The following is a 16,251-nucleotide window of genomic DNA, read 5'->3' on the forward strand; positions in this document are numbered from 1 at the left end:
TGTAAGCGGCGCTACTGGGGCACAGCTACTGGGGGCACAGCTACAGGGAGCAGAACTACTGGGGCACTATTATTGGGGGCACAACTACAGGGGGCACAGTTACAGGGGGCAAAGCTACTGGGGCAAATCTACTGGGGGCACAGCTAGGGGGCACTGCTACAGGGGACATGGCTACTGGGGGCACAACTACTGGGGGCACAACTACAGGGGGCATAGCTACAAAGGGCAAATCTACTGGGGCACAGCAACTGGGGGCACAGCTACTGGGGTCACAGCTACAGGGGGCACAGCTACAGGGAGCAGAACTACTGGGGCACTATTATTGGGGGCACAGCTACAGGGGCACAGCTACAGGGGGCAAAGCTACTGGGGACACTGCTACAGGGGACACTGCTACAGGGGGCACAACTACAGGGGGCATAGCTACAAGGGGCAAAGAGCTGAAGTAAAGGGACTCTGAAACATTGACTCACCAAAGGGGATCCTTAGTGTCATTTATTTAGACGTCTGAGTGCCGCCTCACGACACATATATTGGTACCAACTTCGAGCAGGAGTGTGGAAAACTGGAGGGCACCAACGCACATTGTCACAGCAGAGAAGGAGTGCCGGCTTTTACAGACATATATATACACCCATAGAATTGAGAGTTCACAAAGAAAGAATGGCCCTGTCTGCTAAACCTTGGAGCTGGGGAGATTTAGGTTGGGTTGAACGTTAAGGTGCATTTTGCCCAGTGTGTATGCCGAGAGATGATTTGAAAATCGCTGGCCCGTAAATCGCACAGTGCATACATGAATCCCTTTCAACAGTAGGAGACTGGAAAGTGGTTCACTTGGCCGCTAAAACAGGCCGACGGACGGTGGCTGCCAGCGATGATGTGGATGTGCGCATCAGCGCTCAGCGCTCATCGCCTGACCATACACACTAGGAGGTTTTGAGCTCAAAGTAGCTCAAAACACCAAAAGTGAGCTACTTTGAGGTCAAAATCGCCTAGTGTGTATGCACCTTAAGTGTATTTTAGTTCCCAATCAGAGCCAGAACCTTAACCCAATAGAAACTCTGTTGAAAAGGCAATCAGTATCCAAATAGTAACAGCTTGAGAGAAAGGTTGGGATCATTTTGTGTTACTTTCTTTCACAGTGAAATTGCATAGCTTGTTGTGAATATAAGTTAAATTAACTGAAGAGTTTTCTTTTGTTCATAATGATTTGTAACTCTGCACTGTACAGCAACAACACATTTACAAGCTGCTATTGTAAGATATTCCCTTCTCACACTGTGGTCGGAGTATAGGCACACTGTCTCTGTTTACTAATATAATTTCATTATTCACTAGACCATTTAATTTGTCTGGAAAATCCATGATGACTTGTAACATTCTTATAATACACAAAATACCACTTAATGAAAACAATTTGTAGAACTAGAGCACCGTGGGACCTAGACATATTGATTATGGCTTCTGGTATTCAGCTGGCACTCTTGCTGTACAAATGTCGTTGAAGCAAAGAAGGATCATGTAAAGTCCACTATACGTATTGCATGTTATTCTGGCAGGATATACCTTGCTCGTTTTTGGTCACACCCCATAGACGAATGAAGGTTTCCCTCCTGTAAGTACCCATACTGTGCACAGACAATACCTTACACTTAATGGAATTTGCCCTGAAAACTGGTAAGTGTCTTCTTCCAACATCATTTAAGAATACAGTTGTGCACCTGACCTCTCTGCTCTCCACATGCATTGCGGTGTTGTGTCTGCTTCACATAAACTCATATCATCTTCTACACCCAGAGACATATTAAGACAGGAGGGGGCTCGTGTGCAGACTCTTTTGTATTAATCTTCTGTACTATGGGGGTCATTCTGACCCGATCGCACACTGCAGTTTATCGCAGCGGTGCGATCGGGTCAGAACTGTGCATGCGCCGGCCGAAGGCTGTCGAGCCGCTACTATCGCCTCTGCCTTATTGACAGGCAGAGGCGTCGCTGGGCGGGGAGGGGCGGAACGGCGGCATTTGGACGCCGTTTTGTAGGCGCGGTACGGACAACGCAGGCATGGCCAGACCGAATGGGGGGCGGGCCTTAGCAGCTGTGTGATGTCACACGCAGCCGCTGTGGGATGGGGAGCGATGAGTAGCTCCCGGCCAGCACGCTATAGATGCGCTGGTCAGGAGCTACTCCTGAAGTGCAAAGGCATCGCCGCTGTGCGATGCCTTTGCACTTCTGCGGGGGGGGCCGGCACTGACATGTGGGGCAGGATATAGCCCTGTGCTGTGCGTCCCCCCGCATGTCAGTGTGAATGATCGTAGCTGTGCTAAATTTAGCACAGCTACAATCATCTCGGAATGACCCCCTATGTGTATTGTTTTTGATGTCTGTAAAGCACCTTGAGTCTTGTTTAGAGCGCTATAGAAATAAAATTATTATTATTTTTATTATTATTAAAGCTATGTTAATCTCCCAATAAATTTTCAGAGGAGAATTAGAGGTCACCTTAAAAACATGGAGTGGTTTGAGACAAGGGGGTAAATTTACTAAGGTGGGAGATTTTTAGAACTGGTGATGCTGCCCATGGCAACCAATGAGATTCTACTTACCATTTATCTAGCTGCTTCTAGCAGATAATAGATATAATCTGATTGGTTGCTATGGGCAACATCACTAGTTCTAAAAATCTCCCACCTTAGTAAATTTCCCCCTAGGTTGCTGTTGGGAGATCCCAATGTAGTATTTGGACTCTGGGTTCCTACTATTCCTATTTTTACTTCGCAATTTCCCTTGAACTCCCCGGAGCATACAATTTTGACTATACTAGAAACTAGATTGTACACTTTTTAGTCAAAATTGACCTGCCTGCACATTCTATTTTTTCTTGTGATACCGACCCCACGGGAGCGTCCATCTGCATCGCAAGCTGTATGCACATGGGTGGTCATTCCGAGTTGTTCGCTCGCTGCTATTTTTAGCAGAATTGCTAATAGGCTAAAATCCAGGCAGTTCTGCGCATGCGTATGCACCATAGGGCGCACGCGCTAAGCAATTTTACTCAAAACTATGCTATTTTACTCACGGGCGAACAAAGCTTTTCAGTCGCTCTGTTGATCGGAGAATGATTGACAGGAAGTGGGTGTTTCTGGGTGGTAACTGAGTGTTTTCCGGGAGTGTGCTAAAAAACGCAGGCGTGCCAGCAGAAAACGCAGGAGTGGCTGGAGAAACGGGGGAGTGCCTGGCCGAATGTAGGGCGTGTTTGTGACGTCAAACCAGGAACTAAACAGACTGAGGTGATCGCAATCTAGGAATAGGTCTGGAGCTACTCAGAAACTGCAAGGAAATACTTAATAGCAGAATTGCTAATCTTTCATTAGCAATTCTGCTATGTTAAGATACACTCCCAGAGGGCGGCGGCTTTGCGTTTGCATTGCTGCTAAAAGTAGCTATCGAGCGAAAAAACTCGGAATGACCACCATGGTGCGATATGTACTATGTTTCTACCATTATGGACTATATACTCCATATCAGTAGTTCAAATCGCACCGTGTTTATGCTATATAAAGCACTATTAATATCAGGCCATATTTCATTAGAATGCATAGTTCTCCACATATTTGTTTTAATACAGCTTTATACAGTACATAGTGTTATTTTAAATGCATCTCTTTTCCACAATATGCCATTTTGTCCATTAATATAGATTAGCTTTAATGGATATATTGAGATAAGCTACAGTTAATATCAGCCAAGCATATGCTGGGCAGTAGTATAAAAGGAGATTTATGGTAGACTTACCATGGTTAAATCTCTTTCTGTGAGGTACATTGGTTCCACAGGGAAAAATCAGGGTGTACAGATGGATCTTGATCCAGGCACCAACATGCTAAAAGCTTTAGACTGTCCCAGGATGCATTGGGGCCTCCTCTATAACCGCGTCTCCAGGCACTGTGAGCTCAGTTTAGAAGCTAATGCTATACAAACCCATAGAAGCTAGGTGTGTCAGGGTAGGCGCCCTGTGGAACCAATGTACCTCGCAGAAAGAGATTTAACCATGGTAAGTGTACCATAAATCTCCTTTTCTGCAGCGGGGTACATTGGTTTCCACAGGGAAACATTGGGGATGCCCTCAAGCAGTTCCTCATGGGAGGGGACGCGCCGTAGTGAGTATGAGAACCCGGCGTCCAAAGGAAGCATCCTGGGAGGTGAAAGTATCGAAGGCATAGAACCTAATGAATGTGTTCACTGAGGACCACGTAGCCACCTAGCACAATTGTTCAGAGGACGCGCCTCGGCGGGCTACCCAAGAAGGTCCAACAGACCGAGTAGAATGGGCTTTGATAGCAGCAGGAGCTGGAAGTCCAGCCTGCGCATAGGCTTGGGCAATCACCATTCTGATCCATCTGGCCAAGGTTTGCTTATTCGCAGGCCAGCCACTTTTGTGAAAGCCAAAAAGTACAAAAAGGGTATCTGACCTCCTGATAGAGGCAGTCCTCTCCACATAAATATGGAGAGCCCTTTACCACATCTAAAGATCACTCTTTGGAGGACAAATCAGAAGAGATAAAGGCCGAAACCACAATCTCTTGGTTAAGGTGAAAAGATGACAACACCTTAGGCAAATAACCAGGGTGAGTTCTAAGAACCGCCCAGTCACAGTGAAATATCAGAAAGGGTGGACGACAGGACAGAGCGCCTAGGTCTGACCTTGAGCGTGAGACATTTAAGGTCCACTGACTCAAGAGGTTCCTGGACAACAGAAAGATCCCATGGAGCCACAGGAGGGAGATAGGGAGGCTGAATCCGTAAAAAACCCTGGGGTATATTTACTAAAATTCGTATTTTTCAGAATGAGGTTAAAGTTCAAACACGAATAACATCGAAAGTGTAAATTTGCAACTTTTTGAATTTATTACGACTAATTTACTAAGCTGTCGTATTCTACATTTTTGTGTTTTCCGATGTCGATGTCATTCGTATTTTTTGGCAGTGTTTTACGGGAGTGAATAGTAAAACACTGCCAACATTAACACAATGAATCTCGGCCGGATCTGTGAGATCCGTGCAGGGCTTCATTGTGCACCTTTCGTAAAAAAAATAAAATTGTTAAAAAGCAAAAAAAAAAAATGCGTGGGGTCCCCCTCCCTAAGCAAAACCAGCCTCGGGCTCTTTGAGCCGGTCCTGGTTCACAAAATATGGGGGGAAAAATGACAGTGGTTCCCCCATATTTCATAAACCAGCACCGGGCTCTGCGCCTGGTCCTGGTTCCAAAAGTACGGGGGACAAAAAGCGTAGGGGTCCCCCGTATTTTTTAAACCAGCACCGGGCTCCACTAGCCAGGTACATAATGCCACAGCCGGGGGACACTTTTATACTGGTCCCGGCGGCCCTGGCATTACATACCCAACTAGTCACCCCTGGCCGGGGTACCCTGGAGGAGTGGGAACCCCTTAAATCAAGGGGTCCCCCCCTCCAGCCACCCAAGGGCCAGGGGTGAAGCCCGAGGCTGTCCCCCCCCCCCCATCCAAGGGCGGCGGATGGGGGGCTGATAGCGCTCCATTGTATCCAATGGTGGGAACTTTGCGGTCAGCGGTTGACCGAAAGTAACCTCACCGCTGACCGCAAAGTTCCCACCATTGGATACAATGGAGTGCATAGGCGCTACATTGTATCTCTGCCGTGTGCTGCCTGACAGACACTACAGGAGCACACAGCCAATCAGGAGAGTGCCACGACGTGGCGCCATCTGATTGGCTGAAGGGACCCTCTTTGACAGGAGTCAGGGGGGGTCCTGGCAGTCGGGGAAAGGGTCAGGTTTCCATTTTTTTGTTTTGCCAAGTACGTGGATTATACAAAGAAAACAAGAAACCCTGGATTATGTGAGTATAATTTTTTCACAGGTACCCCAAGGATTCTACATGGAGAAGAGGACCGAGCCTCGTGGGAACATAGGTAAGTATGTATGTTTGGAGGTGTGCATGTATGTAAAAAAATTATACTGTCACGGTGTGTGTGTCCTGTTTTTTGGGGGTATTTTTTTAGTAGTAGCACTACAGGTACCAGCGGGCCCAGTTTTACACCGCATGCTGGTACTTGTGGTTCTCCAAGTACCAGCTTGCTGGGACTTGTAGTACTGCTACTAAAAACAATATTCAATTTTTTTTCAAAAGGCTATCAGCCCCCCATCCGCCGCCCTTGGATGGGGGGGGACAGCCTCGGGCTTCACCCCTGGCCCTTGGGTGGCTGGAGGGGGGGACCCCTTGGTTTAAGGGGTTCCCACTCCTCCAGGGTACCCCGGCCAGGGGTGACTAGTTGGGTATGTAATGCCAGGGCCGCCGGGACCAGTATAAAAGTGTCCCCCGGCTGTGGCATTATGTACCTGGCTAGTGGAGCCCGGTGCTGGTTTCAAAAATACGGGGGACCCCTACGCTTTTTGTCCCCTGTATTTTTGGAACCAGGACCAGGCGCAGAGCCCGGTGCTGGTTTATGAAATATGGGGGAACCCTGTCATTCCCCCCCCCCCCATATTTTGTCAACCAGGACCGGCTCAAAAAGCCCGAGGCTGGTTTTGCTTAGGAGGGGGGACCCCACGCATTTTTTTTTATAAAAATTAACACTTTCCCACTGATAAACATGCACGGATCTCACGGATCCGTGCATGCCTATCAGAACACGGTAAAAAAAAGCAGGTCTATTTTAAAACTGCTTTTTTTTTTACGATTTGTATTTATTCACGGCAGTGTTTGGCTATTGCCGGCAGTGTTTGTGAAATACAAATTTTAGTAAATGACCGAGTTCTATCAAATAACAGGCGTATTTGACCGATGGTGTATTCATTCGTATTTTTCTTCTTGGACTTAAAAAAAAAAAAATACGAATGCCCTCATCACTGCCGAGATTTGTGCTTAGTAAATTCCCGAGATGACACTTTGAAGAAAAAACGCAAAATCGGTCAAAATCGTGAGCTTAGTAAAAATACCCCCCTGAGTGAAAGTATGAACGTCAGGAATAGACGCAATTTTCTCTGAAACCACACTGAAAAAGCAGAGATATGATGAAGACCTAAGTCCAGGCCTTGTTGCAGAAAAGCCAGAAGTCTGGAAGTTCAGAATTTGTATGCATCGTAATTCTTAGCAGCACACCAGGTGAAGTAAGAATTCCAGACCCTGTAATAAATCTGCACAGATGCCAGTTTGCGACCCTTCAGCATAGTTTGGATAACCGCCTCGGAGAATCCTTTGGCCTTCAGGAGTGATGCTTCAAGAGCTATGCCATCAAAGCCAGTCTGGCCAGGTCTGGGTAGACACAAGGGGTTACGATCGTTAGGTCGACACAACTTAGGTTGACCACTGAAAGTCGACAATGCCATTAGGTCGACATGTACTAGGTCGACATGAGGTTGTTTTTTTCATACTTAACGATCCACGTGGACTAGGATTGGAACGGTAACCTTACCCGAAGTTGCTCGCCATGCAAGGGGACACAGTGCACTAATTTGGATTTCCCGTCACTTTACAGAGAAAACGACACCCAAAACAGTCATGTCGACCTTTTGACCTGTCGACCTAGTACATGTCGACCTAATGACCATGTCGACCTTCCATTGTCGACCTAATGACTGTCGATATAAGTTGTGTCTATCCAACGACCCATACCCAACACAAGGGCCCTGAACGAGGAGGTCTGGGCATTGAGGAAGTAGAGAGGATGCTCTATCGATAGACCCTGCAGGTCTGAGAACCAATGCCGTCTGGGCCACGCTGGAGGGACTAGAAGTAGTATTCCTCCTTCTTGCTTGAATTTACGTAGCACTCTGGGCAGGAGAGACACTAGAGGGAACACGTAGAGCAGCCGAAAGTTCCATGGAATTGTCAGTGTGTCCACAAACGCTGCTTGAGGATCCCTGGTTCTTGATCCAAAGATCGGAACTTTGTGATTGTGTCGAGATGCCATCAGGTCTACATCTGGTAGGCCCCACTTGTCCACTAGGACTTGAAAGACTTCCTGATGAAGACTCCACTCTCCGGCGTGCACATCCTGACGACTGAGGAAATCCGCTTCCCAGTTGAGGACTTCCGGAATGAATACTGCCGATATTGCTGGCAGATGGCGTTCCACCCATCGAGGGATTTTTTACACCTCCATCATTGCCATGCGGCTTTGAGTGCCTCCTTGATGGTTTATGTATGCAACCGTGGTGGCGTTGTCTGACCGTACTTGAACAGGCCTGTTCTGTAGCAGAGAGCAATTCAAGAATGTTTTTTTGGGAGGAGTGATTCCTCCTTGGTCCACCATCCCTGGAAAGAGTGTTGCTCCAACACTGCGACCCAGCCCCTCAGACTGGCATCTGTAGTCAGTAGGACCAAGTTGGGGATCCAGAAGGGACTGCCCTTGCTCAACTGCTGGTCCTGTAGCCACCAGGTCAGTGACAGACGAACCTCCGGAGTAAAAGAGATCATGTGAGACCTGATCCGATGAGATAGGCCATGCCACTTGGAAATTATTAACATCTGAGAGGGCGGGAATGAAATTGAGCGTACTCTACCATGTCGAAATCCGACACCATTAGGCCTAGTACTTGCATCGCCTAGTGTATCGACACTCTTGGGCGAGAGAGGAAGTATCTGATCCTGTCCTGAAGCTTCAGGACCTTCTCTGGAGATAGAAACAGCCGTTGACTGTGTGTGTCCAGCAGTGCCACCAGGTGCACCATGCTTTGAGCTGGGACCAGCGAGGACTTCTTCCAGTTGATGAGCCACCCGTGGGCTTGTAGGAAGTTTACCGTCAGTTGCAGATGACTGAGGAGTACATCATGGGAGTTTGCAAGAATCAGCAAGTCATCCAGATATGGCAGGATCCTGACTCCCTTATGATGGAGATGAGCTGTCATCACGGCCATAACCTTGGTATAGATCCGAGGAGCCGCGGCCAGTCCAAATGGCAGAGCCTGGAACTGATAGAGGAGGTTGCCAATAGCAAACCGCAGATATTGCCGATGCGATATGGCAATAGGTATATGCAGGTAAGCATCTTGTACTGTATATCCATGGATACCATATAGTCTCCGGGTTCCATGGCCAGTACATTTGAGAGCAGTGTTTCAATACGGAACTTGGAGACTCTAACAAACTTGTTCAGTGATTTGAGGTTGAGTATGGGCCGGAAAGACCCATTTGGTTTCGGTACGAGAAACAGGGTCGAGTAACATCCTTTGCCTCTCTGGGACAGAGGTACCGGCACCACCACTCCTGTCTCCAGGAGGGAACGCACAACCAATTGTAGAGCTTGCGCCTTAACGGATCCAAAGGGATATCCGTGGTGCAAAACTGGCGAGGGGGACACCTTTTGAAAGAGACTGTGTACCCGTGAGAGACAACTTCTTGCACCCAAGCATCTGAAGTGGTCTTTAACCAGACCTGGGTGAATCACAGTAGTCGGCCTCCCACCCTAGGGTCCCCCAGGGGGAGGCCCGCCCCATCGTATGGCAGGCTTGTCGTGTTTAGAAGCAGGCTGACGGGCTGCCTAAGATTGTTTTGCCTTGGGCTTTGTGGTTTTGGAAGCATGAGATTGTCTCGGATATGCCTGACCTTTTGCTTTCCCTCGAGGTCGAAAGGAGCGGAAATTGGTACCTTTTGCCTTCTGTGTCAAAGGGGTAGTATTAGGGAGAAAAGCAGTCTTAGCAGCCGCTAAGTCAGCCACAACTTTATTGAGGTCTTCTCAAAATAAGATGTGTCCCTTAAAAGGTAGTACCTCCAAGGTCTTTTTGGAGTCCAGGTCCACCTTCCATGACCTCAGTCACAGAATACGGCGAGCCAGTATGGATGTAGTAGCTGCCTTGGCTGCCAATACACCTGCCTCAGAGGACGCCTCCGGTATGTAACAGGCGGCGGTGGTAATATGAGACAGGAATTGTCTGGCATTGTCAGATATATCTGGGAGCAACTCATTCTCTAATGCCTGAACCCATGCTTCAATACCTTTTGCGGCCCAGGAGGTTGCTATAGTGGGTCTATGTACAGCACCTGTAAGGGAGTAAATAGGCTTCAGGCATCCCTCCAAATACTTATCTGTCGGTTCCTTCAGTAAGGTGACAGTGGTGACAGGCAGAGTAGATGACACCACCAAACAGGTGACATGGCAATACACCGGCGGTGAATTTTCCCACTTGTTACACAACTCTGCAGGGAGAGGATAGCGAGCTACCATCCATTTAGACAGGGACAATTTCTTCCCTGGAATAATCCAGGGTTCTTGTCGTACGTCCAGTAAATGGTTGGAATGCAGTAATAATGTTTTAGTTACCTTCTGATGTTTACATTTATCAGGTTTCTTAGACACCGTAGTGGAATCCTCATCATCATCTGATATTTGCAGGATCTGCTTAATAGCCACCACTAGGTCAGGGACATCAACCTGTGTTGTAGATTCCTTGTCAGAAGCAGCTGTGTCAGTGTCTGGTGGGACAGTATGCTCCCCATCGTCATCAGACGATTGTGAGGAAGTAGTAGCCCGCTTAGATGACCCCGTGACATGAGAGTGACTTGGGGCAGTCTTGTGTCTAACCAAGGATGGATTCAAATGCTGTTACTTGGTAGACAAATTATCCACCCAAGGCGGATTTACCATAGGGGGCGTAAGGCGTGTCACAAGCGTATTTAACATAGATGAGAACGCCGCCCAAGGTGGCTCCTGATTGGTTACAGGAGCTGTGGACTAACTGGGAGATGTATAGCACGTAGTACACAGACTCTCATACAAAACTTCCCCCTCAGGCAAATCCTTGGTGCATGCACTGCATGATGCAGGAGCGTTCTCGGATTTCCCGCCCTTTTTGTTAGACATTTTCAGCTATGTAACAACAGTGCGTATTAGTACGATACAGCAAGACAGAGTACAATACCTGCGAATAAATACCCTAGAATGTGACAGCGTACACAGGGGGTCATTCTGAGTTGTTCGCTCTGTAATTTTCTTCGCATCGCAGCGATTTTCCGCTAACTGTGCATGCGCAATGTTCGCACTGCGACTGCGCCAAGTAAATTTGCTATGCAGTTAGGTAATTTACTCACGGCATTACAAGGTTTTTTCTTCGTTCTGGTGATCGTAATGTGTTTGACAGGAAGTGGGTGTTTCTGGGCGGAAACAGGCCGTTTTATGGGAGTGTGTGAAAAAACGCTACCGTTTCTGGGAAAAACGCGGGAGTGGCTGGAGAAACGGAGGAGTGTCTGGGCGAACGCTGGGTGTGTTTGTGACATCAAACCAGGAACGACAAGCACTGAACTGATCGCACTGGAAGAGTAAGTCTCGAGCTACTCAGAAACTGCACAGAGAAGTCTTTTCGCAATTTTGAGAACCTTTCGTTCGCAATTTTGATAAACTAAGATTCACTCCCAGTAGGTGGTGGCTTAGCGTGTGCAATGCTGCTAAAAGCAGCTTGTGAGCGAACAACTCAGAATGAGGGCCACAGTACACACCAGCGAATAAATCCGGTACTATGTGACTGCATACACAGTACACAACACCAGCAAATAAATCCGGTATTATGTGACTGAGTACACAGTAGAATACACTTAACGGTACAGTGAAGCACTATATATGTGACCCAGACGCACCTAGTCCCTTAGGGTACAGAATACAGTGATAGACAAATCTGGGATACACTGAAAGTGAAATCCACATAGCAGATACAGGCACACACAGTCTCAGTGACAATGCAAATAATTATTTTATCAAGACAATAAAACTGCACTGGACTAGTAGATATGTATATGTATATATATATATATATATATATATATATATATATGAACAGAAAGTATGAGCGCAAACAAACGGTAATATACTTTCTTAAATATGTGTATACATATATATATAAACACACATAGAAAGTCCAGTAGAACTGAAATGTCCACAGAATTAAATGAGAAGCAATGTTCCTTAGGTTCACTGACAACCAATATCGTTTGGAAAGGAAAATTTGTCAGTGTGCACTTCTGGAGCTTCCAGCTGTCGCCTCCCCAATGTTACCCGATCCCGAACGGGTGATAGTCCTGACAAAAAATTGAAGAAACAGGGAGCGCCAATAGTGCATTAAAAGAGTACAATGGTTTTTATTTTTAAAAAATCCAGATCGGTCACAAGTAAAAAACCCGTACCATAAAAAGCGGTCAAACCACCGCTTGTATAACCAGCATAAGATTTTACCCCACTGTGCGAAGCAGTATTCTCAATTTCAAATCCACGACGTCAGACCACGCCCATACGCGTTTCGTCATTCGACTTCGTCAGTAGGCTTGGTCTTTGTCAATCACAGCACTCGCAAACACTTTAGCGGCCGACAATAGATGTCTCTCCCTCCGCTCTCTTCAGCGTTTAACGCACAGTGGGGTAAAATCTTATGCTGGTTATACAAGCGGTGGTTTGACCGCTTTTTATGGTACGGGTTTTTTACTTGTGACCGATCTGGATTTTTTAAAAATAAAAACCATTGTACTCTTTTAATGCACTATTGGCGCTCCCTGTTTCTTCAATTTTTTGTCAACACATATATATATATATATATATATAAATAAAACAAAGTGCGGTCTGAGACCGGATGTATATATCAGAATACTCGTACAATATATTCTGGCACAGGTACACTTGTTCTTAACTAATGCTGTCTTTATATCGACATGTAGAATACTTAAGTGTCTGTAAAATCACAGCGCTGATGTACAGGCAGATTTTACAGGGGAGACCTTGCCCTGCAGTCCCGGAGACAGTTGCAGCTATGCTTAGAAGATGGTGCCCAGCGTCTCAGTCGGGGAGTGAGGGAGAGAGTGAGGCAACTCCAGGGCGGGAACACCAGCAGTAGATGGCGCCCTGGACCGGGGGGGGGAGGGGCTACAGGTCAAGTGCCGTCTTCCCTATGCTGGTTCTCACCAGCTGGTACTCTGGAGTCTTATTAAAGTGGGTATTAGTACACTCGACCTGTACTCCTATGCCCTGGTGGATATAGTGGGGTCCCTGCTCGGTGACAGTGTCCACGCCAGCGTTGCAGTCCATCTCCCTAGACTGCGATCGGAACACCTGGGGGACCCTCTTACCTCCTTTCATAGCAGCCACGCGAACCAAGAGAGAGCTGCGACCGTGTGCTGAATACCGGAGCGTCCCTGCCGCAGGTACCCGGGAACTGAGCCAGCAGGAGTATGCAACGCTGCTGGGGAGGTGACAGCTTCAGCACAGAATGTCACTCTGACATATAAGTGTTGCGGCCCTTGAAGTCTTCTAAAAAAATATTTTTCAGGGCTGCCCAGTGCAGCTCTGCAGGGCACCAACTCGAAACTGAGCTCAGTGCCTGGAGGCGGGGTTATAGAGGAGGCCCCAATGCATCCTGGGACAGTCTAAAGCTTTAGCCTGTTGGTTCTTGGATCAAGATCCATCTCTACACCCTGATGGTTCCCTGTGGAAACCAATGTAACCCGCTGCAGAAAATATGTTACAAGCAGTGGCAGGTTTTACCCATGGGTTGCAGAACTGTAAAATCCGCCACCCTCAGTGAGCCACTTGCAGTCCGTGACTGCACTGTCTTCACTGTGACTGGCAGTGACTTCTTATAGTAAGTTCTACCTGTCAGTCACAGGCAGTCCCATTGTGAGGTGTCCCTCTGGGACTGCCAGACCGGGCTGACATTAGTAGAGAGAGTGCTTCCTGTTGGAAGCCTGCTGTATCATCAGCCCCAGCTGGCTTCTATGGGCTGCAGTCAATGCAGTCCATAGAAGCCAGTGTTTTGCACATATGCAGTCTCGTCGTCACGTGTGTGCATGAGCTGGTCCTGTCAGCTCTATTGTGCAGTTGTCGGAACCTGATGGCGACAAGGGCTCTGCTGTCCTCCTCTGTACCAGTCAGTACAACCAACAACCAGAGGCAGCTCTTCTTCTGCAAACAGGTAGGAGCTGCTGCGGTGTAAAATACAATTAAACCATAACGAATAAACAAAATGATAGAAAATGTATAGTTATGCATATTTATGTTAGCTACCAGTAATGTACGTGTAGGGGCAAAAAACCCTAATGAATATTTAACATTTGCTCATTAACTTCTCTAACGGAAATGAGATCTGACAAACTCTAGAAATTATTTTGTAACTAATACAGAATTGACGCTAGTCGCAACAAAGTTTTATAATGTGACTAACATAAAAAGTAGCTTATATTTAGGAACTGTAGCAACACATAAAGACACACTTCCTAACTAAAGGTGCATACACACGGTGCGATTTGAACTACTGATATGGACTATATAGTCCATAATGGTAGAAAACATAGTAAATATCGCACCGTGTGTATACAGCTTGCGATGCCGATGGACGCTCCCGCGGGGTCGGCATCACAAGAAAACATAAACTGTGCAGTCTGGTAAATTTTGACTAGAAAGTGTACAATCTAGTTTCTAGTATAGTCAAAATTGTATATAGCCAAAATTGCATCGTATGTACAGTATAGTCAATATTGGTGGTTCTGGGCTACGGGGAGTTCAAGGGAAATCGCAAAGTAAAAATAGGCTTTTAGCCAGAATTGCACCATGTGTATGCATCTTTAGAACATACAGTATAATTATACAGTATAACCAGGTACAGTACTACACCTAAGTATTTTGTTTTTAAGTTGTTCTCTAAAGGCCTGATTAATAGGTAGGAACAAATAAAAAAAAGAAGTAATTTGCTCCTGGAACAAACCATTTTGCAATGCGAGGGGCGCACATGTATTTATTTACTTTTTGGATGCAGAGTAAATACAGACTGCTTTTTCATGTATAGAACAAATACTGGGCAGCCTTGTTTTTACACCCTTGCCAATTATAAATCCCTCTGTGCATTTCAAATCTGTTCTACCAGCAGTGCAACAAGGTTTTACCATGGTGTAAATTTCTCCTATGTTTTAAGTTTCCCCCAATGTACTAAAAGGTTGGGTAGTTCTCTTATAATTATTCTTAATGTGGAAATATGAAATTTTATGTGTATGTACATAACTACGCTCCTATTGTTAGTCTCTACGTACCCAAGAAATTGAACAAAAAAGGTGCATGAATAATGGACTCACAAACAAGCGGCATACAAGCACAAACATTTTCTAAAGACATGAGTGTAAGAGTTATAGACGTGGAACAACATAAAAGAAAAAAGGCATATGGGGGCAAAGGTACATTTCTTAGCAGGAATCTAGATTGATACAGAATGCACCTCTCTTCATAAATGTGGCCGTTGTTTACATTATTCACTAAATACTGATCTTTTTCTGTTATGTTCTTTACAACACATGTAGATAATGTACTTTTATAGGCTAAGTGCTATGCCGAGGAAATATATTACAGTGAAACTTGATTAAAGTGAAATGTTTCATATCTGCACTCATTTAAACTGCTTACAGTACATCTTTTAGTGATTTTTATGCACATTAAAATAAAAAAAATTGTCATGGTTTTCAATGAAACTTTTCATTCTTGTTTTGTTCTTGCCCATTATAATTCACTTAATAATACAAAAGTTTTTAACATTTTGGTAGTCAAAATAATAAATACTGACATGATATTGTAAAGGAACACTCACTTGTTTGGGTGAAGTAACCAATGAAAAACAAACTTTTCCAGATCATCTCTCCTGCAGCTACGTACTCCAACCTCTCCAAGTTTGTTCCAAGAAAGAGACTGTTATATTCCAAGCAACTACTCTTATGAAAAGCGGTTTGGTAATCATGCCTGCTCCCTGCTGGCCAGGTTCCATATTAAGGAGTGTTTGACTAAAGGGCAAAGAGAAGCTGGTAGATGAAAAACACTCAGGAAAAATGTCTGTCGTGAGTCTTCAAATCAGAGCACTACTTTAATGACTCACATAATAAAGTGTGTGTACTCATTCACTGTGTTCATTAGCCCCAAACTCTCACCTTTACATATACAGTAACAACTACATTTGTGTTTGCCGGGTGGTATTCAGTATACTGGTTGTTGGAATCCCGGTGCACAGTATACCGGCGCCGGGATCCCGACAACCGGCATACCGACACCTTTTCTCCCTCTTGGGGTCCATGACCTCCCTGGAGGGAGAATAGATAGGGTGGCGCGCATAGCACACCAACATGCCCGCAAGGGGCTTATTTGCGCTCGCCCCGCTGTTGGCAAGCGGCGGTCGGGATCCCGGTGCCGGTATGCTGGCCGCCGGCAACTCATACCACACCCGTTTGCCATAGTGGCAAGAAATGTGTATGCAATATATATATA

General features: G+C 46.1%; 1 protein-coding gene across 1 annotated transcript in view; it reads right to left on the minus strand.

Annotated features, from left to right (window-relative positions):
* Positions 1-15,690, minus strand: part of MELTF (melanotransferrin) — a 273,777-nt gene extending 258,087 nt beyond the window's left edge. The window contains exon 1 of the mRNA XM_063916364.1: positions 15,584-15,690. Coding sequence (XP_063772434.1) covers positions 15,584-15,629 — 46 coding nt within the window. The 5' untranslated portion in view covers positions 15,630-15,690. The remainder of the gene's footprint in view (positions 1-15,583) is intronic.
* Between the last annotated feature and the right edge of the window lie 561 nt (positions 15,691-16,251).

Source organism: Pseudophryne corroboree, chromosome 4 (genome assembly GCF_028390025.1).
Source record: "Pseudophryne corroboree isolate aPseCor3 chromosome 4, aPseCor3.hap2, whole genome shotgun sequence".
Classification (NCBI taxonomy): Eukaryota; Metazoa; Chordata; class Amphibia; order Anura; family Myobatrachidae; genus Pseudophryne; species Pseudophryne corroboree.